Source organism: Notamacropus eugenii, chromosome 5 (assembly GCF_028372415.1).
Source record: "Notamacropus eugenii isolate mMacEug1 chromosome 5, mMacEug1.pri_v2, whole genome shotgun sequence".
Taxonomy (NCBI): Eukaryota; Metazoa; Chordata; class Mammalia; order Diprotodontia; family Macropodidae; genus Notamacropus; species Notamacropus eugenii.
In genome coordinates, this window is record NC_092876.1 from 55,667,795 (window position 1) to 55,694,672 (window position 26,878).

At 49.5% G+C, this 26,878-nt stretch overlaps 1 protein-coding gene across 2 annotated transcripts in view; it reads right to left on the bottom strand.

Moving 5' to 3' along the window:
• EPHA2 (EPH receptor A2) overlaps window positions 1-23,228 on the bottom strand; it is a 40,033-nt gene extending 16,805 nt beyond the window's left edge. The window contains exons 1-4 of one of the 2 annotated variants that reach the window (XM_072609009.1): window positions 22,939-23,228; window positions 14,478-14,545; window positions 11,848-12,517; window positions 258-413 (exon numbers count right to left, since the gene is read on the bottom strand). In XM_072609009.1, coding sequence (XP_072465110.1) covers window positions 258-413; window positions 11,848-12,517; window positions 14,478-14,545; window positions 22,939-23,023 — 979 coding nt within the window. In that variant the 5' untranslated portion in view covers window positions 23,024-23,228. The remainder of the gene's footprint in view (window positions 1-257; window positions 414-11,847; window positions 12,518-14,477; window positions 14,546-22,938) is intronic. The other variant, XM_072609010.1, reaches the window with a different exon arrangement.
• Window positions 23,229-26,878: the final 3,650 nt, after the last annotated feature.

Here is a 26,878-nt window from a genome sequence, read left to right on the forward strand (position 1 = left end):
TACTACTGATGTGACCTTGGGCAAGTACATAGAATGTCAGAGCTAGGAGGGGCTTTAGAACAAGGGATGTCAGAGCTGGGAGGACCCTTAGAACCCAGAATGTCAGAGCTGGAAGGGGCCTTAGAACTGGGAATATCAGAAATGGAAGGGCCTTAGAACAGAAAATATTAAAGTTCAGATGTCATTAGAACATCTTCCCCACCCCTATAGTTGAGACTCCCCTGCCTTCCCTCACCCCAAAAATGCTGGTAACTTACGGGTACAGGGCATGGATGAAGGGTCCTCTGCAGCCCGGAAAAAACCCTCTTCACACTCACAGATTGTGGCCCCCTCAGGGGAAGGCAGAGTGTGAAGGGGGCATTGGCTGCAGGCGCTGTCTGAGGCATCAGACTTGAAGAAGCCAGGAGAGCAGGCTGTGGGAGAAAGTCAGAAACCAAGTTAGAGCTCAGAGACTTCTCTGGGGCCCTCAGGCCTCAAACTGCACAGAACAGCGCTAGGTCCCATAGAGTCTTCCTCTACGCTTTCTGGCCCATCAATCTTCTCTACCTTAAGGCAGCGTGGTGAAGTAGACTGAGCGCTGGACTTGAAGACATCCAGGAACTGAGAAATATCTGGCGTCAAATCCTGCCTTAGACACTTACTTGCCCAGTGTGACCCTTAACTGCCGTCTGTCTCAGTTTCCCCAACTGTAAAATGAGGATAATAATAACACCTCCCTCCCAGGGCAATTGTGAGGATGAAATATGATTTGTAAAAAAATTCTTAATATAGGGGCTGGCATATAGTAGGCATTACATAAATGCTTAATGCCTCCTTCCCTGTGACTTTCTTCCCTGTGACCACCTTGTACCAGGACAGTTGGAACCATCTCCTAACTGGTTTCCCAGGCTCCAGCTTCTCTAGCCACGATGTCCCACGCAGGATGCTAAAATAACTCAGATACACCACTTTTTGCAGGCATCTGAACAGGGGTTCAGGAGTCTTCATTAACTACCAGATAAAGTGCAGACCCTTTGACTTGTCCTTCAAGCCCCTTCCCAGTCTGGCCCCAACCCATCTCTGAACCTCATCTCACACAACTTCTGTGAGAGAACTTGCCACCTTCTAGAGTGGTCATCTTGCTAGACTTACTAGAAGGTCTTCCTTTCCCTAGCCCAGGCCCAGATCCCTTAGTATGTATCATTGCTAGGAGCCTTGGACAGCCACATTCTTCCATTGAGAAGAAAAGTCAGCCAAGAGGGGTTGAAATGTCTTATTCAAGGTCACACAAGAGGCAGTCAGTACTCAGACGTCCTACTCCAGGTTCAGTGTTTTTCAATTGCTTGACATAGCCCCAGAGAGCTAGAACTAAGAGGCTGGCTGCTTGCCAAGGCCTGTCTACTAACCCATGTTGGCGTGGGCCCTCTTACCTTTGCTCTGATTCCATGGGACCCTCCTCCCCAACCCACCCTAGAAGGAACACTGGATTTGGAGTCAGGGCACCTGGTCTCAAACCCAGGCTCTGTTTCTAAACACATGAGTGACCTTAAACAACCATTCTGGGCCTCAGTAAATGAGTTACAGTAGATGATCTCTCAGGTTCCTTCTGGCTTTGAGTGCTGGCTTTTGAGTTATGAGGCTGGTCTGCCAGTCTGAGGGCCCTCCAGCTGTTTCCCTATAGAGGAAACAGGACCAATCACATCCCTAAAGTTTTTTTCCCTGAGGAATTTGCTTCCCTGGGGCACTGGGGGATTTCCTTTGCTAACCAGGGCAAGGAAATGGCTCTTCCTTCCCTCCTCATGGAAGGTCTTTTCCTGGAATTTGGAGCAGTCCGGTTTTCTACACCTGTTTTTTTTGTCTCTCATCTTATCCCATGTACAGCACCGCCTACTGCCCCATCAAGTCCCTTTCCAAACACAGCATCCTTTACTCTCACAGGCAGACAGCTGCCTAAACATGCCGCCCAGCTGAACTTCTACCCTGGTGGGGCTGGGGGGGAGGGATGCCCTTTCCTCTCCCTAGGACTCAGTTTTCTCATCTATAAAATGGGGGAGGGGAGTTTGCACTAGATGAGGTTTTAGGAAGCTTCCAGCTCTTACTCCTATAATCTCACAATTCTTTCTGACAAGGCCACTTTCTCCCCAGGCATTTCCCCAAAACTTGCTCCCTAGTACCAACCCATTGAGTTCTACTGTTTCCTTAAAACCATGGGGCAATCTGGCAAATACACTCCCTTCCACAACCCCTGTGTGTCTCCAGTGGGCCTCAAATATCCACAAATAGGGACTTGTGACCAAAGTCAACCTGCTGGTTCATGGCAGACCTGAGACCAGATCCCAGAGCCTCCTGCCTCTCCCTTCTCTCTCCTCTCCTTCTCTCCTTCTCTCTCTCTCTCTCTCTCTCTCCCCCTTTCTCTTTCTCCCTTTTTCTTACTCCCCTTCCCTCTGTTGCTGTTTCTCTCTCCTTCCCTCCTTCTTTCTCTTCCTCTCTCTCCTCCTCCCTCCTTCCCTCTCCCTTTAAATACCATCCAGTCCTCCTCATTTACAGATGAAGAAACTGAGGCCTGGAGAGTAGATAGAAGTGACTTGCCCAGAGGCCACACAGGTAGTCAGTGGCATAAGTAAGATTTGATCCCAGATCCTCCAGCCACAGACCCACACTCTTCCTGTTCCCTTTCCAGGCTTTCCTTTCATTCTTTCAGTCAACAAACAGATGTGTGTTCGTTGCCGAAGAAGACCATGCCATCGGAGAAATGATGACATGACTTGCGCTTGATTTTGTTTTGAATGAGGGAGGGCTGTGCAGGTCACCAGCCTCACTTCTCCTCCAGAGCCATCTGAGTCCAGTGACCAGATATTCATCAGGATGACTAGAGATGACCCAGGATGAGGCAATTGGGGTTAAGTGACCTGCCCAAGGTCACACAGCTAGTGAGTGTCAAGTGTCTGAGGTGATATTTGAACTCAGGTCCTCCTGACTCCTATACTGGTGCCATCCACTCTACCACCTAGCTGCCCCTCAACAAACAGATATTAAACAGAGAAAGTCGCTGGGGCAGGAGGCTCTTTTGATACAAGTTCATGCCAGACCAGAGACTGCTCTCAAGGACTTTACAATCTGCTCCATCTAGTCTTAACCTTTTTTTACATCATGGTTTCTTTCTCAGAACCATGTGTCTAAATGCATAAAATAAAATCCATAAGATTACAAAGGAAACTAATTACACTGGAGAACAACTGTCAAAATGTGAAAAAAAAAAAACCGTCAAGTTCACAGAGCCCAGGGTGAGGACTCCTGATCTCATCTAAGGGAGACATGATGCCAGATGGCCATCTTATATAATATGGCTTGGTTGGTACCTGTGATGCACAATATTACACCCACTGGAAAAATGCAATGGGGAGGCTTCCTTGAGAGCTGGAATGGGATGGGAAAGGAGCATGCAGAGAAGGAGGCTTCAGGGAAATATTCTAGGGGGACAATGGAACCCATGGCTTTGACTCAAGAGCTCAAGGCTACTCAAGTTGGGTTCTGAAGGGGAATGGGTATCAGGCTGGCATCCTGCCAGAGACAGGGTCCATTTCTTTTCTCCCAACCTGTGTTTGTCTCTTACTGCCCAAGGACAGTCTTATGCCCGCTCATCTACTCTACTCTCCAGTGCGAAGCCTTGGGGAGAGACCCAAAGGAAGGAGGTCAAAGGTGAGGGAGCCCACAGTGCCCTGGGGCTAGGAAATCTACATTCAGCTATCTGAGATAACTCCCTGATTACTCAGGTGGGGGACAAGGCCAGGAAGAGGCTGACAGCCCTTTGGGGCATGTAAAGGCAGAGTGTTGTCCAGGCCCCAACTCCTTCTCCATCCAAACTGTTTTTTCATGGACTGTGGTCATCAGGCCCTCCCACCTCCATCTTCTCAGAGGGGAGGATTATCAGTGATTTGGGCTGAAAATGGCTCATCACTGCATACCCCGCCCAAAGAAAAAGGATGAAACAAAGAAAAAGAAAGAAAGAAAGAAAGAAAGAAAGAAAGGAAGGAAGGAAGGAAGGAAGGAAGGAAGGAAGGAAGGAAGGAAGGAAGGAAGAAAGAAAGAAAGAAAGAAAGAAAGAAAGAAAGAAAGAAAGAAAGAAAGAAAGAAAGAAAGAAAGAAAGAAAGAAAGAAAGAAAGAAAAGAAAGGAAGAAAGGAGAGATAAAGTTCAACTTCAAGCTTGAGGAAAATCAGACCTCAGGCTGGCTAATGTCTTGAATTAAGTGATGAGGCCTGAGGAGGACAGACAACCACAGATCTAAGTTCAGATAAACTCCTCTTTCCCCTCCATGCAGTCAATAACTAGGAAAACGTCCCAAATTCTGGTGTCCAGTGGAGGGGAGGGTGGAACGGGAAGGGTGATGAGCCTGACAGAGCAGACTTAGGACAGCTGAGCTTTTCGTGGTCTCAACTTTCCTGACTTCTGGCTCTCTGGTTGGCAAAGAGGGGAAGCAAATATCCCACAGCAGGCTGGATGGCTTCCTGCTGAAAATATTTGCACAGTTTGAAAAAATACCAGAGTCCAGATCCAACTCCCTTCCTCCCCAGCCAGGCTCCTCTTTTCCATAGCCCTGATCCCCTCCCTTCCTTAGCCCTGATCCCCTCTCTTCCTCAGTCCCAATCCCTCTGCCCTGATCCCCTTCCCTCCCTCTAGCCCTGATCCCCGCTCTCCCCTAGCCCTGCTCCTCTCTAGTCCTGATTCCCTCTCCCCTTCTAGCCTTGATCCCTCTCTCCTCCCCAGCCAGGCTCTTCTTTTCCATAGCCCTGATCCCCTCCCTCCCCCTGCTCGGATCCCCTCCCTTCCTCTGCCCTGATCCCCTCCCTCCCTCTAGCCCTGATCCTCTCTCCTACCCAACTCCAGTCCCTTATCCTTCTCTGCCCTGATCCATGCCCTCCGCAGAAAAGGAGTTATCAAGAACAAAGAGTCCCCAACTCCCTGGCCCCAAAGACATGAGGACTGGCCTGCCCACTGGCCTGAAGTGGGAAAAGAAAGAATTTGGAGAGATTTCCGCTGAGGATGTGCTGCTAAATACTGAGGACAGAAGGTAAACAGGGCGTGTATTCACCTAACAAGAATGCACAGGATCAGGCTGTTTGTAATGCTCTCCTGCTCCCTCCCTCACTATTCAGCAAACCCCCTTAGGTGAGGAGTGGAGACTGATTGAGGATGAGGGAGATAGAGGGCTGGGGGGAAGCTCAAAGCCTTGGCACAGTGGGTGCCTATCCCCACATTGTCATTTTTCTCCAAGCCCTTGAGACCAGGAAGCTCCTTCCTTATGCCCCCAACACAGCTCCCAAAGGACTGAGATCTCAAAGTTCCTTGAGAATCTCCTTACTGCCCAGTGTGGGACAAGCCAGCCAGTGAACTGATGCCTGCCCTCTACCCTTCCCAGCCTAGCCCCCTATTAGTACCCTCCACATCTCTGTCATTTTTGTTCAGTCGTTTCAGTCATGTCTGACTCTTCATGACCCCATTTGGGGTTTTCTTGGCAAAGATACTAGAGTGGTTTGCCATTTCCTTCTTCAGTTCATTTTACATATGGGGAAACTGAGGCAAACAAGGTTAAGTGACTTGCCCAGGGTCACACAGTTGTCTGAGGCCAGGTTTGAACTCAAGAAAATTAGTCTTTCTGACTTCAGGCTTGGCGCTCTATCCACAGCCTTCTACATCTCACACATCTATAATCTTGTCCCCATGGTACCTGCAGCCCAGAACCTCATCTTTCTCATGTATTTATCATGTAATTTGTTGCTGTTCAGTCATGTCCGACTCTTCATGACCTCATGGACCAATTATCACGCCATGATTATCGTGCATTAATACTGCAATGGATAGCCGTCCTTGGAGTCGGAAAGAGCTGGGTTAAATCCTACTCTGACATATCCTAGCTCTGTGACCCTGGAATGGTGACCTCTACCTTTCAGGGTCCCAGGCAGCTCTTTAAAACCAGAAGCTGCAGAATGCATGGCTCTTGGATATTCATCTTTGGAGGGAATTTCCATACTGGGAGCTGAGCGGCTATGACATCACTTATGAAGTCCAGCCAGCACCTGCCCCTCTTCCCTGAAAACTGCGCATTAGAATGTTCTGTGTTGGTGTCTTATGCCCCTCCTAGACCGTGAGCCCCATGAGAGCAGGGGCTGTCTTATTGAAAGGAAAGAAGCAAACAAGCTTTTATTAAGCACCTACTTTATGCCAGGTACTATGCTAAACATTTTACAATTACTATTTCATTCAGGAATCATTATCATCCCCTTCTTACAAATATGGAAACTGGGGCAGATGAAGGTTAAGTGACTTGGCCAGGGTTACACTACTAATTAAGTGTCTGAGACCAGATTTGAACTCAGGTCCTCCTGACCCCAGACCTATCGCTCTATCTTTGGACATTGTGAATGAAGAAATATATTTTGCTTGACTTTGTCTGTTTATTACAAGGTGAGGAAAAGATTGTATCTTCCATAGCACTGAGCACAAGGCTCCGTACACAGTAAGTGCTTGATGAATGAACTCAATGAATGAATGAACAGGATATTGGGACACAGGGATAAGAACTCTGGATTTGGAAGTAGATGGTCCAGGTTCAAATGCTGATTCTACTGTCTTTGTGAGCTTAGACAAATCACTTTCTCTCTCTGGGCCTTCGTTTCCCCTTCTGTAAAATGAGAGGGACAGACTAAATGATCCTAAGGAGCTTTGCAGCTCTAACATCTTATGGTCCTAGAAATGAATGAATTAAGCAGAGCCTTCCATGCCCCCCTAGGGAGGGTCTGTCCTAGAAGGGATGGATTCTCAGTCCTTCCCCAGGAAGGTCAATGATGGTCCCTCACCCACTTGGGCAGAAGAGTGAGGCTTTAGCACATTGATAAAGATGGCAGCCCTGGGCCAGGCTGGGGAGGAAAACTAGGGCACACTGCACCTGGCTTTGCACCCTGGTTTTTCTAGTTTGTCAGATGTCCGCCCCCAAGGTGGTACTGCTGGGTGACTCAGGGGCAGACACCCTCTGGATTGATGCAAGGCTCAGGGACCCCTCCCATCCTGAGGCCACCTCCCAGCCCAGTGGGGGGGGTTGTTGAGGTCACAGGGTCAAAGGTTAGAGTAGCGTTCACCTCCCGCTGCCCTCCCCCAAGGAAGCATAGGACCATCAGATGGGGCTGCTGTCCTTGCCATGCCAAAGCCTGGCTCCCAGCCGAAGAAGAGGGACGCCAGGTACTGGACTTTGTCCTGCCCATGGATGGGCAACAAGCTAGTGACCTTAGAGTCACTGACCTGACAAATAAGGGACAGGATGATAACTGGAGCTGCGCAATGTTGAAGAATTTCCCCCTTGCCCCCCTATTTTCCCCTTCTCTAGGCTTGACCTGTGAAGCCTCTCACTCCACTGGAATTTTTCTGGGAGGGTGTCCTCTGGTAAGGGTTTCTACTATAGACCCCCAGGCAGGAGAGCATGAGAAGAGCCTTTTATACACACCCCAGGAATTCTCTCTCTGTGTACATTCTTTGACCAGCTAAGGTGAGATAAGGAGGCCACCCTTGGCTTCCACCTCTGCCTTGCCTCTGCCTCCATTTTGCTTTCCCTGGTTGGTTTTATCTCCTGTTTGCTTCTCTCCTCTCCTTCCTTCCACTGGGCTCTGAGGACTCACTTATCTCTGGGTCATGAAGGGAGGGGTGGGATAGTCACCAAAGCCCAGACATAGCCATCAATGGCCCCGTTTGCCAACAGCATGAGCTCCTTGGCTGGCCTCACAGGCTAGTAGAACACCGCAGTCAGGCCTGTGGTGGAGACGCCCCAAGTCAACGCCCGAGAGGGCTGGGGAGGGGCCCGGGGCTCCTCTTCAGCCAGGCTTTTATTAAGCTACGGGAAAGGCACTGGGAGAGATGATGGGGGGACATATACTTCCTAAAGTAACTTCAAAGAACTTAAATGTCACAAAACAAGATTGCATATTTAGCACCTACTGTATACCAGGCATTATGCTAAGGACCAGAGTTGGGGCTTGGGAGCTTCCAGTGGCCCTGAGAAGGTCTGATTATGTCTAGTAAAAAACCAACATCTCCCCCAGCCTTGGGAAAACAGCTGCTCACTCCACTAAGTCAAGATACACCCTTCCCTACACAAGGCCATGAGCCAAGAATTCTCATTTTCAGGGTGGATGGGAAGGGTGAAGTGACTTGCCCAGGGTCACATGTCTAATAAGTGTCTGAAGTTGGATTTGAACTCAGGTCCTCTTGACTCCAGGGCCAAGAACTCTAGATGTTAAATTGGCTTGCTCAAAACCAAGAGCTCAAAAATAGCTATACTGAGATTGAAAACCAAGTGCCCTTGGCATATGATCTGAATATATTCTGACAAAAAATAAAAACAATTACTTTTTTGAGTTGGCTGTGGCAGCGCTTCCTGCTATTTCCATGGTACTGGCTGATCTAGAACAAATCCCTTTACTTTACTGGGGCTCTGGTCCCTCAGTTGTGAAATGTGTTCTAAGAGTTCTGACCTTCTATGTTCTAAGGGCCCTCCCAGCTCTGACAGTCTGTGTTCTAAGTTCCCTCCCAGCTGTGACATCCTGTGTTCTAAGGGTCCTCCCAGTTCTGACATTCTATGTTCTAAGGCCCTCCCAGCTCTGAGAGTCTACGATTCATAAACAAAACTGTCTATTTCCCTACCAAGGCTGGTAAGGACAGTCCTGGTTTAACTTGAGTTCACTTGAGTTATCTTCCTAACCCAGACATAAGGAGAGGCTCTAATGTCCCCCAAGGGGAGGATGAAGTGGCTCTGTAACTCTGGGACCCTTGAGGAGCTTTTGAGAGCATCCCAGGCCCAGCCCTGGCCCCCTCTCACATCAGGCCCGAGTCTGGTCCAACAGCTGCCGGGTTCTGTCCTCTGAGGACTGTGCCGCATGCCACCTGTTCACCTGGCCCAGCCTGCTCCCACCCCCCAGAATGGCGCCATCATGGCCCCCAGCCATCCAGGCCTTGCTGATGCCAGCACAGGAAGCAGAGACAGACACAGCAGCCCCCAAGAGAGAAATAAAGAAGCCAGGTAGAGTTTCTTCAGTATCTCCCTTCATTCCAGCTCCCCCATCCATCAAACAAAGCCATCAGATAGAGAACGGGGAGTGGGAGGGATGGGGGGGGGGGTAGGTTATCATTCCTAACATAGCTGGGAGTTCTCCCGGGAAGCCTACCCGCCTACTGCCCCCCAGAGCACCTGGGGAGGGGCACAGCAAGCATTGAACTCTCTGGTCACCCCTCCCCATTAACTCTTTCTTGACATCTCAGGCTTCTAAAAAATCCTATGCAATCTTATTTTCAAAGAATTCACGCCTAAGCAGGAGAAGCTTCTACCAATGTGGATGGAGTAAGTGAATTAGACATCTGCTTTGCCAATGGAATGTTTAAATGAGGTCAGTTTCCCTCCTTCCTTTCTGCTGAGCCTAGGATTTAGAAGTGCAAAAGGCATCAGAGACCATCTAGTCAATCAAGTCACTACAAATAAGGAAACTGAGGCACAAAGGAGAAGACATGATTTGCCCAGAGATACAAAGACTTTCTCCACTATACCACACTGAGCTCTTTAGCCTCAATCAATCCTGGGATTGCAGATTTAAATAGGAAATGTACCTTAAAGACCACCTGGTCTAACCTCTCCCATTCTACAGATGAGGAAACTGAGACCCCATTAGCCCAGGGCTTGGGAGTAAAAACCTTCCTCACCTCAGGGAGGTCCCACAGTAGGGGAAGGGATTGGAGTGGGGATGGGGAGGCAAAGAGGGGAAGGGATTGGCAGCAAAGTAGAACTATAGCTGGACAGGAAAGGAAAGAGGGCTGGCCCCCCATTCACAGCTTCCTCTGCTACTTCCTCAAGGAGGGAGGGAGTTTTCCCTGGCCACAGCCAGCCAGCCCATCAGTTCAACATTCCCAGCCCCCATTGGCCTCCCCCTTTCAGCGATTGCTGGCTTTCCCAGATCTGCCCTCCACCGGCCTGGCCACAGGAACCAGGACCCTTCTGGAAGGGAGGAAGCTTCTTGGGGGAGACTCAGGGCAGTGGAAAGAACATTAGGGGGGAGCCAGGAAACACCTGGGGACCAGTCTTGGCTCTGCCCCCTTATTACCTGTATGATTTTGAGCACTGTGGCCTTTAGTGAGTTAGAATAATGGTCTCCAAGGCCACACACAACAAAAAGAGAGAAGAGCCCCAGAGGAGGTCAGGAGGTGGGACCGGGCCAGAGGGCCCTCTAGGGCAATTGCTGGGGTGGAAGAGGCCAATGGGAAAGCATCTGCCAAGTGGGCCCAAGGCTCTGAAATCAAAGTCCTTCCCAATTCCCTCCAGTGCCTCCCCATTCCGAGGACACACACACACACCCACACACACACACACAGTGAAAGTACAAACTCTGCCAGCATCCTTGACCTTCTAGGTCTCTTTCTCCAGAGGATAGTGGGAGGGAGAGATCAAGAGCGAGTGAGAGCGAGAGAGAGAGAGAGAGAGAGAGAGAGAGAGAGAGAGAGGAGGAGAGCCTTCCCAGTTTGAGCCCCATGACCCCCTACCAGCCCTTCCAAGGACCCCAGAGCTTATCTCAATGCCTGAATCACCAGCCTGTGGAAAGTTTTCACCCCCACCCCCAACCCTTACATTCCTCTCTGAGGATGTCATGTGGGGAGCGGCCAGCTTGCCTGGCCCCACTCCCCACCACCCCCTTCCCTCCCTTCCATCCTCAGCAGCCATTGTCTCAGGCCAGAGGGTGTCCTCTTGTGTAGGGGATTGTATGTATGTGTGTGTTAGCCGGGAGGAAGAGACCCTGCTCACCTTGGACAGACTAACCCCTAAGGAGGTGCCAGATGGTTAAGAGAAGCAAAAATCCCCCCTAACGAGAGATGTCAGAGACAGGCCTAAAGCAATGAATGGGACTGGGAGGGCTCTTAGAACACAAAACATCAGAGCTGGGAAGGAGCTTAGAACAAAGAACTGAGAGGGCCCTTAGAACACAGGATATCAGAATTGGTGAGGGGCCCTAAATCACAAAACATTGGAACTTGGAATAATAAAACAGGGAGAGACTCTAGAGGTCACAGGATCATAGACTTTAGAAATGGTAGGGCCTTCAGGCAGTTAGGTGACTCAATGGATAGAATGCTGGGCCTGGAGTCAGGATAGACCTGAGTTCAAATCCAGCCTCAAACACTTACTAGCTGTGTGACCCTGGACAAGTCACTTAACCTCTGTTACCTTACTCCACTGGAGAAGGAAATAGCAAACCACTCTAGTATCTTTGCCAAGAAAACCCTAAGGTCAGTATTGGCGTGCTACGGTCCACAAGATCACAAGAGTCAGACACAACCGAACAGAGAACAGCAAGGGCTTTTGGGTTCATCCAATCCCTTCATTTTACCACGTTAGAGAGACCCTTGGACGTGCCTGCAGTTACATAACTAGCAGTTATTAAGTGCCCACTATTTGCCAAGTAAGGAGAATGTAGGGGCTGCTGAGGGCTCTACCAGCCTGTCCCTGGTCACTCTGGTTCGATTATCTGCTTTTTTGACTGGAAAGGCCCAAGAGAGTACTGACAAACATCCTGAACCGAGGAGTCAGGAGGACCTTTGGTCTTGGCTCCGTTACTAACTGGCCACCTGGGCAAATAACTTCCCTTGGGAGGCCTCAGTTTTCTTATCTGCAAAATGGAAAGAATCATCACTGCCCCACTTTCACGATAGGTGTGGAGCCCCAATGATGTAAGGTATTTTTAAATAGTAAAGAATTGCCAATACTCAGGGATAGGGCTGTTATCATTATCCAAAGAATCTGGGAAGGGAGATCGAGGTGGTGATAGAAGTTGGCACTCACCCTGGCAGGATTCTTCCACCTTCTCATAGCCTGCCTCGCACATGCACTGCCCAATGGGCACCAGCCACTCCCCATCGATGTTGCAGTGCATCGTGGGCTCCTCGCCACCTGGTGCCACGGACGCGTGCTCCACACAGGTGCCCGAAACCTTGGCAAGGTTGGCTGAATCGGACCCGGCGATGGTCTCCGGGAATCGGGCCAGGCTCTGCAGCATCTCAGGGCATTTCTTATAGTAGATGCGCACAGAGAGGAGGGCCACACAGGCCCCAATATCCTGGAAGGCCAGGTAGAAGCCCTTCTGCGTCAGGGGCCCCACTGAGCGCTCCTCCACGTTGAGCTTCACGTTGCGGGTCTCAAAGTCACTGCTGACTGTGATCTCGTCAGGGGCAATGGTGTCAATCTTCTTAAACTGGCGCTTCTGGAAGTTGGTGCCGTAATCCACGTCAGACTCAGCATAATACAGGTTGAAGGTCTCCTTGCAAGAGCTGGCCCCTCCAGGGAAGCTGTTACAGTCTCGCACAGTGAACTTGAGCTCGATGAAGACCTTCTCTGCTTCACTGCGGTATATCCAGTTGGTGCGCAGCCAATTGTCCTGGTCACCCGACACCACATTGCACACAGAATACATGTAGATGGGCTGGTCGTCCATAATATTCTGCATCAGGTCCCACTATAAGGCAGTCAGAAAAGAAAGGATGTCAAAGCTGGGAGGGGCCTTAGAACACAGAATGTTAGAACACCATTGTAACCCCCATTTCACAGGTAAGGAAACTGAGAGTAAGCAATTAACTGAAAAGTAGCAGAAGCTGGACCTAGGTCTTCTGGACTCCAGGGCCAGCCCTCTAACCATTAGACCACACTATCTCTTGAAGCAAAAAAGCCACTTTAACAGTAGAAAGAGACTCAAACTGGGATTCTCTACCTGGCCCTGCTACTAACTGGTTGTGTGACCCTGGGTTCTTGCCTATCATTTCTGCCCCTCAGTTTCCTCCTCTATACAGTGAGGGTTTAGATGAGATGGCTTCTGTGGTGACCTCCAGCTTCAATCCTGTGATCTTCCAATCCCAGATGTTTTTGTGCCCATGATGGATCAGTGTCTAGGGGAGAAGGTGGTAGGGCTGATAGGGGAGGGGCAGATGGGGACTCAGAATGAGTAATATGCAAATAAAGATGAGAGGAGCAGGAAAAGAAGTTAGTGAGGTAGTGGAGTGGAGACCCAGGTAGCTCCACCCTTTTACTCCTAAAACTGTCCCAGCCCCACCCTGCCCCAGGCTGGGCAACCTTGATGTTATACAAAGAGTCCCACAAGAGATTTTCCTTCTAATGCCAACTCTGATATCAACCTCAGTAGCTTGCAGGGGTCCTTTAGCTAACCTCCTGTGGGTCTCAGTTTCCCCATCTGTCAAATGATGGCGTTGAATTAGATGAGCTCAGAGACCCTTTCTAGCTCGATCGTTAATCTCATAATTGGGAAAGATCACAAGCCTCAGAACTTGGAATTCCTCTGGGAGATGCTTTGGACCAACCTCAGTGTTTTACAAATGAAGAAACTGTAGATCAGAAAGAATGGGAGACTTGGCCTCTCTAACTCACCCATACAGTGAATTAATGATCAACATGAGACTAGTATCCTAATTTCCAAGCCAGGAATGAATGAACAAATTTAAGGGATGAAGGGAAAAAATGGATGGGGATAAGCATTTATATAACATGTAAGCACTTTACAGATATTATTATCAAATTATCTCAGATAATCTTCACAACATTCTTGGAAGGTATAGTGCCCATTTTACAGTTGAAGAAAGTGAGGCAGAAAGAGGTTAAAGTGACGTGCCCAGGATCACATAGCTATTAAGTGTCTGAGACCAGATTTGAACTACTGTCTTCCCAGTTATTGACCTGGAACTCTATCTACTTCACCACTTTGTTGTATCCTTTAGAGTTAGAAAGAATATCCAGTCCAGTCTGGAGTAGGAGACGGTGGGTGGGGAGGCCAGGTGGAGGAATCAGCCATGATCTAGAGGTATGAACAACTGGTGCCTGAAGGTACAGGGACAACAGTGTGGAAATGAGGGTCAGAGAGAGAGAAAGGGCACCAAGATGGAAGGAACTAGGCTTCTCCCTGCCCAACACATGTCTGTCCTGAGGATGGATCCTGAGGGGTGTAGTGGGACCTCTGCCCCACTCCCTGGGAGCCCATTGGCTGAAGGGGAAATCTTTTAACTCCTTCCTTCTCTGAGAAAGCCTTCCAAGAGTCTGGTGGGAGGAGAATCAGAGATCTCAAAATCAACACCAGGTTTCAGCATATCATGAAGGTATGTCCACCTCCAAAGGCAGCCCCAGAGGAAGTCACAGATTTACACCTAGGAGAGACTTTAGAGGCCATCTAATCCAACAATCCTCATTTTATGTATGAAGAAACTGAGGTCCAGAGATGGGAAGTGTCACACAGTTTAGAAGTGGCAGAGTTAGGATTTGGAAGCTGGTCCTCTTTCTCCAAATCCAGAGTTCTTTCCACTACACTCAGCTCCAAGATCTTACCCCTTCATGTATTAGTAGGCCTAAGGGTACCACCCAATCCTCACCCCTTGACTCCCACCCTCCCTTCCCTTCCAGGCCTGAAAACTTACACCTTTATTGTAGGGGTGCGTCAGCCAACCTAATTCTCCTTTAGCAGCAGCAAAATCCAACAGTACCACTGAAAGAGAGACCAGAGAAGAAACAGAGTGAGCTCCCCATTGAGCCCAGCCCCTCACCACCTACCACCCTCCCCTGGTCCCACCCCTGAACCCTATTGTGCCTATGGGATGCCCAACATCACCCTTTGGATTTGGCAATTTCATCAGCATCCCTGGAAGGGTGTCCCATTACACACTGCCACAAGACCATAGATTTAGAGTTCCAAGGGGTATGAGTTCATCTACAGACCTTCTATTGTATCATGGATCTCAGTGGCAGTGTGGGAAGGCCCCTATGGACAACTTTTCAAATGAATAAAATAAAATACCTGAGATTACAAAACAAACCAGAAAAACTGAAAAAAAGATGTAATATTTTTTCCCCCGTTCAAGTTCACAAAACCCCTGCAATCTAACCACCGACCCCAGGTTGAGAACTCCTGATCTAGAGAAACCAAGGGAGCTTGGATTATAAATTCTGAGCCTGAGGGACTTGAGAGGCTGTCTAGAACAACCCTCTCATTTTACAGATGAGGAAACTGAGGCCAAGAGAGCTCAAATGCTTAGCCCAAGGTCACCCAGTCAATAAGCTTTAGAGTCTAGTTTCAAAGCCAGGTTCTTTTGATCTGCAATTTAGTGCTCTTTCCCCTTTCCCAAAGGGTTGGGATGTGGGTGGGGAAGAAGGGGGTAGGGTGGGAGTAGAACTTCCTTGAGAAGGAAAGAGATGGGGCTTTTGAACCACAAAACCCTCCCCTTCCCCCAGCAGCCCTGGGTTTCTAAGCCAACCTGAAGTCAAATCCAGGCCCAGGGAGAGTTGGGAGAATAGCCCAGCAGGAGAGCAGCAGCTGGATGGAGTGGGGGGATGGGGGGGAAGGGGCATGTTAAGTGATACCACAGACCTCCCCAGCAGGAGTCCCCAAACTGGGCCCCTCCACTTAGTCACAAACACACATGGCCAGAAGTACTAGATGCATGTCCAGGGTTTGTACCCAGTTGTCCAAGGCACCCACCTGAAGCATCAAACACCCCAGCCCTTGACACCCGTACACACTCAGGAACAGGGACGAGTTCTCCCAGTTTGGAATACATTTGTGTGCTGTCAAACCCATGAGCACACGAACCCTAGGGGTGGGGGCAGACAGCTTGGGGCACCCAGGAGGAGAAAGCTCTTAACAGGTGGGAACAATTCCAAGGCTACGAGGACTGTGTCTGGGGGTGGGGTACAAGGAGGAGAGAGTCTTGGAAACTGATCCTCTCACCGCAGAGAAACCACAAAGCCCACAGAGCAGGAGAGATCAAGCCAAAAGCACGGATGCTTCCCCCCACCACTACCTCCCCCCTCCTCCAGGGAAGAGACATAACCCCCATCCCCCAAACAGACACAGCTGGCTGGGGCCCCTTCACCGATGCTGGGCAGGCAGAGCAGCTCATGCCCCGTCAGGGTGAAGGCTTTAAACAGCCCCCTCCTCAACTCCTGCCTCCCCCTTGATTCGTGCTGACCCTTACCACCAATACCTGGGTGACTAGAACTCAGAGGGCAAGCGAGAGAGAGGGAAATCCCTTGTCAAGTACTCTGCTTACAAAGCTTCAAGGAGTCCCTACTCCTTTGTCTGGCATTCAAGGCCCTCCCACCAAACCCCTTTCTAGCTTAATCTCCTATCTTTCCCCTTCAATCGCTTTAGGCTTAAGAGAATTGGGCTTTTTCACCCAGTTCCCTCTATAAAACATCCTGCATCTCCCTGCCTCAATTTCTCTGCCAGCTCTGTGTCTCACACTTAGATTGTTGCTCCTCCCTTTATGACTTGTTGAATTCCCACGAACTCCCAAAAGCCTGACTCAAAACCTGCCACCTTCTCGAGGAAGTCTCTCTCTCTCTCCTGAGCATTGGTTGGCAAGGCCCTTCCTCTAAGGAAGTCACTTATCTCTCTCAGTGTTTCTCCCCTCTCCAATCTGATTTATCCTTCTAATGAGCCATGTGTACCACACACAGCAAGAGCAAGGAACCTCATCTCATTTAAATTTGAATTTTTTTTCCCTAGGTGATTCAGTGGATAGAGTGCTGGGCCTGATGTCAGGAAGACCTGAGTTCAAATCCAGCCTCAGACATTTAGCAGCTGTGTGACCCTGGGCAAATCACTTAACCTGTTTGCCATAATCCACTGGAGAAGGAAAGGGCAAACCCCTCCAGGACCTTTGCTAAGAAAACCTCATGGACCTTACTGGTGTGATTATGGTCCATGGGGTCATCAAGAGTCAGATTCAAAATAACAACACATTTTTTCCAGAGAGGCAGCCTGCCCAGGTATTGAGGAAGGAAAAGTCATGTCAGGGAAACCTGGGTCCAAGGCTCACTTACAATACAAACTGGTTGTGGGGCCATGAGCAAATCCCTCTATTTCTCACTGCCTCAGGCAATTCTTTAAAGTTATCAGACAAAGAAGATACAGATTTGTAAAAGGGAGGGAGGGAGGAAGGAAAGAAAGAAGAAAGGGAAGAAATCAATAATGACCTTAAGGACCTACTACGTGTCAGGAACAGAGCTAAGAGAAGGAAGCTTGAGTTAGGAAAGAGGGGAGGAAGGAGAGAGCCAGGGCTCTCACTATGTGCAAGTCAGCAGTGAAGGAAATTCCTCCACTGGGAGTTAGTTCCTAATACTGATAAAATAACAAGCCCTTCTTTTAAAAAAAAAAATTCTCCCAAAGCTGAATCCAGCACTGGGAGTGTACACAGTGGACATAGTAGGTGTTTAATGCAGTTTTATTTGGATGACCCAGGCTGCCCTGGGAAGTGACTAAGCCCTGGGGCTATGATGGTACAAAGATGGGTGGGGGTGAGGTGGGGGTGGAGGGAAGGACTGGAGGAAGGGAGAGTCTAAACACTATGACTGGGGGTTGGGGAGAGAGAGAGGTTAGGCTTTGCTCCGGAAGGAAGCCACAGCTAAGACGAGGCAGTGGCCTCAAGGGTCATCTTGGAGGCCTAGGACTAGCCAAGCCTGACCATCTTTCCCCATCCTGCCCCAGAGCTCTCCTGGCATTCTGCCCAACCAAGATGCCACACCCACCCTCCCAGTACCCAGTTCACCCCCTCCCCACATACCTATTGCCCAGCAAAGCCCCAAGAAATTAAAGCCCCAGGGGCCTCATCAAATGACAAGGAGTTTGGGTGGGAGGGAAGGGGGAGAGGGAAGGGGAGGAGGTGGTTAGCATCCCCAAAGGAAGCAGAGCTTTAGGATTAAGTGGGGAGATTTCAAGGGAGGCCCTGAAAACGTCCAAGTTGGCGCTGGGGGAGGGCCAGGATCAAGGGTTTCCCTCAGGGCTTAGGGAGCAGAGCAGGCCCAGGTGCAGAGGGGATAGGACCCTCCCAACCCTTAGGCCCTGGGGGCCCAGGAGGGGAAACAAAAATCAGGATAACTGACACCTAGAACAGCCCTTTATTGTTTACAAAGTCTTCTCCAGCCCTTATCTCATCTAATCCTCAACATCCCAGAGAGATTCAGGTGGTATTAATCCCCCTGTTTTACAGATGAAGAAACAAAGGCAGAGGAAGATAGGGTCTAGGATTGCGAAGGACCTGAGGAAGCATTTAAGCCAATTCCTTCATTTTAGAGATGAGGGAAATGAGGCCCAGACTGGTTAGATAACTGACCAAAGGCATTCAGCTAGCAAGAGACATAGTGTTTGGAGCCAGGAGCTGGGATTCCAAAAATGGTTCTAGCCATCACCGCCCAACTCACTTAGCAATGGAAAGCCCTCCCAGCGGGGAGAGAGGAAGAGTGAAAATGGGAATCAATCCATCAATAGACATTTAATAAGAACTAGCATTTATATAGCACACAAAGGTTTCCAAAGCATTTGACCTCTGCTGCCTCACTGGAGCGTCACAAACAATCCTGAGAAGTGGGTACTATTTTTACAGATGAGAAAACTGAGGCTGAGAGAGATTGAGGCATTTGCCCAGAGTCATAGCACTGGAAAGTGTCTGATGGAGGATTTGAACTCAGGTCTTCCTGACTGTAGATCCAGGGCTCTATCTACTGAGTGACCTAGCACCTCCCAAGTCACACTGCTAAGTGAAAGTGGACCAAAGAAAAAGTGAGAAAGGTCTCACAGATCAACTCTGTTATTAGTAAATAGCCCTATGATCCTGGGAGAGTCTCCCCCCCCCTCTCTCTTTCTCTCTGTCTCTGTCTTTCTGTCTCTCTGTCTTTCTGTCTCTCTGTCTCTCTCTCTCTGTCTTTCTGTCTCTGTCTCTCTGTCTCTGTCTCTGTCTCTCTGTCTCTCTGTCTGTCTTTCTGTCTCTCTGTCTCTCTCTCTCTGTCTCTCTCTCTCTCTGTCTCTCTCTCTCAATGTCCCTCAGTTTCCTCCTTTGCAAAATGACGGATTCAGCTCTAAATCCTATGATTATATCATCCCAGCTGGGATAGGGATGGAACCCTCTTCAGCCCTGGTTATCAGAATCCTGATGAGGGAACGGAGCAGGGGGAGGGTATCCTGACTTTTCTTGGCACATTGGCCAGTCAGAGGAAGGATACGGGTTGCTTAGATCTGAAAGAGGAAATCCGACGTGGCTCAGGCCCCAGGTCAGAGGCTGCGATGTCCGGCCTGCCAGCAGAGGGAGAGAGATAGTGGAGTTGGGAAGTGGATGTGGGAGAGGGAGGGCCTGACCCGGGAGGGTGGTGAGTGGATTTGTTAGGACATGCTCAGGCCTGGAAAATCACAGACCACCCCCTTCCCTCCCTCAGAGAAAGAATGCTCTGGCCCAAGAGGAAGGAATTCAGCATTTCTACCCTCCTCTCCTAAAGAGATGAGATTGGAAAAAAAGGGATCTCCCCCTGCAACCCCCCCACCCCCATCTTCTGGCTGGAAGTTAGGAGCAGAAAGGTGTTTCCGATCCCTCCTCATCCTATGGAGTGGGTAGGGGAGGAGACGTTCAAAGGCTCCTAAGTGTTGCCAAGGACCCAGGGGAAAAAGTGAATGAGTTGATGTAGGGTAAAGAACACTGGTTTTAGAAGTCAGGTTCAGATTTCTCATCCTGCTGTTTGCTACATGTGTGACCGTGGGCAAATCATTTCTCTGGACCTCAGTTTTCTCCATTGTAAAACAGTGGGGAAACTCAGTCTGGATGACTTCTAAGGTCTTTCCCAACACTAAATCTTCTAAATTTGAGGAAGGTAGAGCAAAGTTCTGGGGTTAATGGCCTCCCCTCAAAGGAAACCTTCCAGTGGTCTAGCCTCTAGAACCAGCTTCTCTCCTGAGTAACCCCCTCACCATCCCAGGCCAGACACCTGGGCCCCAATTTAAATGGTACCTCCTCAAACAACCTGGGGGGGGGCGCTTCCGTTTGCTGGAAATTCCCTGGAACTTGGAAAAATCTTCAAAGTCCCACCTCAGCCTATCCCTCCACAGGGCTTAGAGACAAGCTTGGCGACCTGTTTTTCACGCACTCTTCCCTAGATGCCTGTTCCAAGGAAAGGGGTTCCTTTGAGTGAGGACTCCCAGGATCTGGTCTCACAAAGAAGAGGATCATTCACATAGACCCGGAACCATCCCTTCTTGTTTCACAGAGGAAGAAAAAGAGCTAGGATTTGAACCCAGACCCTCTTGAGGCTTTCTCTCTCTTTAAAACACTGCTTTATGTTGACCTTTCTTTTTATCCCATGTTTTTGGAATGTTAAGGAAATGAAGATCATAGATTCTAGTCTATTCTAGTTTTGCCACATGCTTCTTCTGCAACCTTCTTTTCTCTTGGTCTCAGTTTCCCTATCTGTAAAAATGGGCCACCTCTTTCTGAGATCCCCTTCTAGTTGTCGCATTCTACTGTAGGTAGACTTGAACACCGGAGAGAAGATGGGCAAGAGATAACCTATCAACTAAAGCAGACATTTAATCAATGGCTATGTACCAAGCAGTTTGATAACATAAACCAAGGAAAGGGGAAGCAGGATATCAGGGTGTAGTTTTTGTGGCATCCACATCAGGGGAGGGGGAACCAAGGCCCTGAGCCCATAGAGGAAGAGATTGGGTGCTGGAATCTGGAAACCTACATCTGCAAGTAGTCAGAAGGTGCAGAAGACTGTACCACAAGGGGCTCTCCAGGCAGAAACTAAATGACTACTCAGAACCCCTCCCTGTCTGCAGCCCAGCATTGTGTGAACTCTAACCAGCCTTGTGATTCTGAGGGCTTAGATGAGAAGAAACTCATCCCCTCCCCTGCCCACTCTCCAGCCTCCCCTTGAAATGCTGAAATCTGGAGAATGGTTGAGTTCAGCCCTAAGATCGAGGGAAGCTCTGGCTGAATCATCAATTCATCCTGAAATACCTTTCTCTCCCAGCCCCCCACCAAGTTGGGTCAGCAGGAAAAGGGGGGGAGGCCAGGGAGATTTTCCAGCTGTCTTTCCTCTCCAACCACAAACTATGGGGAAGGGCATACTTGAACCAACTTAGTCACAGGGAGGGGAGGCTTGGGGGGCAGTCTGAATGGCTCACCCTCTGCTCACCCACTTCTAGGGAGGCCCCCAATTCATTCACACATACCCTCTCCCAAAGAATTCCTTGGTCCAAAGGAATTCCAGAGATAGGAAAAGGGATATCACCCCTTAAGGGCAGTGTTTCCTCACCACTTCTAAAACGGTTTCCCTTCTGAGAGAACTTTTCCTCCCATTTGGAGATTTTTAAATCTCAGCCTCACTAATGAGGAGGATGGAAATCAGTCAACCACTCAACAAACGTTTATTAAGCACTTGCTCTATTTAAGGCACAGTGCTAACCTGGATGGAAATGGAAGCAGAAGGGAGATGAGGCTCTCCTCTGTCACCTTCAGTGGAGCTGTGAGCCCCACCTTTTCTCAGTCCTAAGACAAGCTACTTCATTGCTTACCTATTTTTTTTTTTTTTTGCATTTTATCTGTATCCCTATCACTTAGCACAGTACCATAGTAAGCACTTAATAAATGCTTATTGACTGATTCTCTGGAACCCCTATCCTTCTTCTCCTTTCTTCTCCCTCATTCAGTTACCAGGAAAAAAAAATCTCTTTCAACCAACCTCTCAATCATTCACTGCGGGTGGAAACAGAGCCAGAGTGGGAAGGGGTGTAGCCCCCAGTTTGGAAAGGAGGAGAAAGGAGAAAAAAAGACACCCTGAGTTTGACCTGGAAGGACAGGTCCCGATCTTAGTTCCAGCGGGGATCCTGTGGGATTGCCCCTCTAAGAAGCAAACCATTTGTCCCCCTTCTGACGCAACCTCATTAAAAGCTATGTTTAAATATGGTTTTGAGGTGCTTCCCTCTTCTGTGAGATAGAGAGTACTTGCATCTTCTCCATTTCACAGATCAGGAAAGTGAGGCTCGGAGCTTCTAGGCATATGTCCCGGTTCAGATAACTAGTATGAAGAAGCAGACAGCTCAGAAACCTAAGTGGCTAGTGGGCTCCCGGATTCCATTCCACTCTCTTCCTTCAGTCTCAGCCGTTCCAAAGTGACCGCTGGGAAATCTGAAGGATCGGGATAGGGACTGAATCCACATTCCCATGTGTCCAGGGCTCCCCCCTAAACGCGTGATAGGCACAGCACCGTGCCGGGAGACCGCACCCCCACCGACTGCATTTCAGCGCTCTGAGTCACCCCCTTTCACAGAACCTGAGGCACAGAGACTTCCTGTCCGGCCTCTCACTTCCACACCCCACCTTCAAAAGTTCCAAGGTGATGGGTCCTGCAGTTTGTTGGGGCGGGGCGGGGGGGGGGGGGCGTGGGAGGAAGAGGGCATCTTGCAGATCTAGGAATTGGGAACAAAGTATGGGGAGAAGAGCAGAAACCCCTGGGAAATATAGCTCGCCTACAGCAAGCGCTCTGAGGCTGTCAAACACCCCCTCTTCCTCCCCAAAAGAAAAGATCTTCCCCCGAAAATAATGCTACACGCCCCCTCAAATGAGTGGGGCCGGTTTAGTGTACAATGAGAATCTGAGAAACCAGACTATCTCCTTGCCCGCACTCTCAAACGATCCCCAGAACCCGTCCGGAAGGGAAGTTAGTCCCCTGCCTCAGTATCCCCGGCTCAGGCTGTGTCCCGGGGTTGCTCGGCATCACAACCTCATGGCCTCCAGCCCGGGGGCCGCCTCGCCCTGTCCCCCTTCCCGCCGCTTGCCCCCATCTCACCGCACCTCACCCCACCCTACCCCGCCTCCGAACCCGGCGCATCTGAGCCCCCCGGCCCGGGACCAAGACATCCGGGGGGGCTTCCCCCGAGTTCGCCTCGACTCAGCCCCCCCCCTCCTTCCGAAGCCCCGGGCCGGAGACCCGCCGGCGCCAGGTCAATATTCCCAATGGTAGCGCCTGCAGCAGGTCCCGGTCCCTCCCCGGGACAGGGGCCCCAGGGACTGCCCCTCTTCTCCGCCGCCCGGAGCCCTTCTGCCCGCTCACCTTCTTTGCCCCGCGCCGCAGCCAGCGTGTAGCCCAGAAAGAGGGAGAGAACGACCAGGGGCGCCCGGGGTCCCCGCAGCACCATGGCTTGTTGCCTCGTCGTCCTGCAAGCCGGGGCTGTCTTCGGCCTTTCCCGGTTCCCGCCCCTGCTTCGGCTCGATCGCTGCCTTCCTCTGCCCCGGCCTCGGCCCCGGCCCCGGCTCCCGGCTCCCGGCTCCCGTTCGGGGTGCTGCCACCGCCGACTACTCCCTCCTGCCCACGAGTCCTTAATGGAAGTTTGGTGAGAACTGGGCTCCTGTTCATTCATGCCTCGCGCTGATGTCACCAAAGCCACTCCCTCAGGAATTTCTTTAAAGGGGCAGGACCGAAGGGAGGGCGGGGGTAGGGGGAAGCGAGGCATGGGGGAGGAGGAGAAAGGGAGAGAAGCGACCGCCTGCCGGGGAGAAGGGGAAGCCCGGAGAGTACCTGAAGGAAAGCCTCCTCAGTCGGGAGCCCGCACTGGCTCAGCCTAGCCTGAGTCTCAGGAAACTTGCCCACCCCGCCTTCCGCGGGACGTAGGATTTAAAATTGGGGCCTCTTGGTGGGGTCTGCTGAATGCAAGATTCAGTTCAGAGCCCACCTTCCGCAGGACACCTTTGCCCGTGTCCCCGCCATCCCCAGATCCCCTGCTCCTCTCCTCTGAGATCACAGATCTTCAAGTAGGTTGTTATGGCCTCGGTTAGACTGTGAGCTCCTGTTCATGCCCTTTCCGGTTTCCCCCAGTGCTTGGCACTGTGCCCAGCAAATAGTTAGCGCTTAATAAATGCTTGTTAACTTGATTTGAACTTTGGCCTTTCACAGGATAACAGCCTTGCAAGCCGGAAGCGACTTCAGTGACCATAGTCCAACTCTCTCCTTTTACATGTGGGGAAAATGAAGGCCAAAGAGGTGGCAAGGAGCGTTTCGGAGGCAGGGTACCACTCCGTGGGAAGTTGGTGCTTGGGAAGTCAGTTGAAAGACTTCTGGCTTCCGGAGTGGCTCTGCCGCTACCTGGTCATGTCACTGTCAAGTCAACATCCCCTCTCCAGACCTCAGTTTCCCTTCGTGTATAGTGTGCATACCCTGCTCCCATCAGCCCTCAGGCTTCTTTCAGCTCTAGGATACACCCCCCCGCCCTCAGTTTCCTTATCTGTAAAAGGAGTTACACTACCTCTTCTGGTCTGCTTCCTTCTCTAAATCTTATGTTCTAATATTTACAATTGTGAGTTCCTAAAATTAAAGGCTTCCCAGTTGTCTAAGTCTCTCAACCTCTAATGACTCACAATTAAATAACCTGCTAAGATCTGCAGAGCTCTTTTCTCTCAATAACACCGGGAGGTGCATCTTTATTTCTCCCAATTTTACCCTGAAACCCAAAGCTTGAGCGAACTGCTCATAAGGACATTGCTAGTAAGTGTGGGAGCCTAAATTAGAACCTAGATCTCCTGACTCTAGGTGTCAAAATGGACAGAGCCCTGGTCCTAGAGTCAGTAAGACCTGGTTTCAAATCGGACATCAGATGCTTATTAGTTGGGTGACCCTGAGCGGTCAAGTCACTTAATCCTGTTTGCCTCAGTTTCCTCATCTGTAAAATGAGCTGGAGAAGGATCATCATCAATTCCCAAGGATTCAATTATCATCTCCACGTTGATGATTCTCAAATCTATCTATCTAGGAGAAAGAAATGGCGAACCACTCCATTATCTTTGCCAAGAAAACGCCAAGAAGGGTCACAAAGAGTCAGACACAATTGCAACAACTAAACACAAAACAAAAACTCCTGACTCTAAATCCAGTAGTCTACTCGCTACATCATGCTGCTTTAGCAGTCTGTTTTCTAAATCTTTCTAGCTCTACTCTTACATTCTATGTTCTAAGCATCCTTTCAACTCACAAAAGTCATAGACATGGATCTAGACTTGGAAAAGACCTCTGAGAAAGCTGAAGCCCAGAAATGTTCATTGTCTTAAGAAATCTCTGATCTAAAACCCTCCCAACCCCAAATCCTATGATCTGTGAGTTGGTTCCATAAAAGTAGGAGGCTTCCCCTTTCTCCTGCCCTTTCTTTCCCCCAGCTGGCCCCTCCAAGTAGCCTCTCCCCAAAGATGTATCAGACATGATCTCATTCCCCTTCCCAACTGAACCTGCTGGTGTTAAGGGAGAGAAACCTGGAACTGTCCTTTCACCCACTTCTCCCTCTCTCCTGGCCACCCAAGAGTCCTCTTGCCCAATTCCCATTTGGCCTCAGCCAGGAATTCTCAGCCAACAATAGCTTTCATCGACCCTCAGTCTCACAAGGCCGCTTCCTCTCCCCAGAGGCCAAAGGCAGAGCTAGGCAGAGCTGTCCTTGACTACTTAAAAGGGAGGGTGGAGGGGAGGTGGGAGGATATTAAAGGTGATATGGCAGGCTCTGCCCTCTTTGGGACTTCTTTTGGCCTCAGTTTCTCCATCTGAAAATTGGATGGAAAGGTTTTCCCTGGAGGTGGGAGGAGAGTTAATGAGGACTGTGTAGGTAGTGGGATTAAAGCTTTTGCTCAAGATAATTGGAAGGGCTCCTGGGTTCCCGAATAGAGCCTTCTCGGTGTGTGGGAGTTGGGCAGAATGGGGAGTGAGGATGGGTTTGTGGGTGGATGGGGAGATGGGAAAGGAAGGGAGAATTGTATTAGTGGGTGGATGTAGGATCACAGGATTTAAAGCTACAGAGGAGTAAGAATATCACCCAGTCCAACTCCCTCATTTTTCAGAAGCAGAAACTGAGGTACTGAGAGGGAAAATAACAGAAGAGCAGGAATTAAAACTCAGGTGTCTTGACTCCAAAACCAATATTGTTGGGGGATTTTTTTCTCCCATATAAGACTTTGGGGCTGTCTGCGGTGTGGGAGGATTCCATGTACATTATATGTTACATGGAAGCCTCTACATGTATGTCAGGCTCTGTGGGCATTCAATGTAGGTTTTGTGGAGGACTGGGTAGGTTTGTAGGGTTCTATGTGTGCATGCGTGAGTAATTTCTGGTGAGTGTGGAAATGTGTTGGTGTGGGTCAAAGAACTGAGTTCTGTCTCGATTCTGCATGTAGACTCAGTATGTGCCTAGCCTATGTTAGGTTTTGTACATATATGGCATATTCAAGCCTTTAGGTACATTTGTGTTTTATATATGGTGAGTGAAAATGTCATGGCATGAGAAATCCAGAAAATCCAGGGAGCATCAAGGGGACCTAGACCAAAAGACTCATTTTTACAGATAAAGAAACCGAGGCTTGGGAACTCACCAAGGTCTATGGGGTGTAAGCAAAAGAATCTGGTCCCACAGCTGGAGCTTTTGTGTTCCATATTTGTAATCTTGTCCCTATACTTTGTGTTTAATTAAATGTAGTGTTATGGGGGGAAAGGTTGTATATATTCTATACATACTTACTAACTGGCAACCTTGGGCAAGTTACTGCCTCTCTCTGGCCCTCAGTTCCCTCCTGTAAAATAATGAGGTTTTGTGAGATGATCGTAGAGATTCTAACTCTAAATGCCATCATACTATGAGCCTTTCACTTACAATATACAGCATGGCCCAGAAGGCTTAGTGCCATTTTGAGCTATTAAAATGTAATGTTAGAAAATGCTGGCAAAGCTTAAAATGGTACTAAGACTTCTGGGACACTGAATAAAACACTGATACACATAGAGACTTAAATATGACACATGTATATACAATGCCACACATATGGTTTGTTCTAGATGAACTCCAGGGTTCCTTTATAGCTTTGACATTCTCTGTTCTAAGGCCCCCTCTCAGCTCTGACATTCCATATTCTAATCATCCATGTTCTAAGATCTTTCCCAGCTTTAATATTTTTTTGTTCCAATATCCCTTCCTAGCTCTGACATTCAATGTTATAAGGACTCTCTCTGCCTTAACATTCTTTAT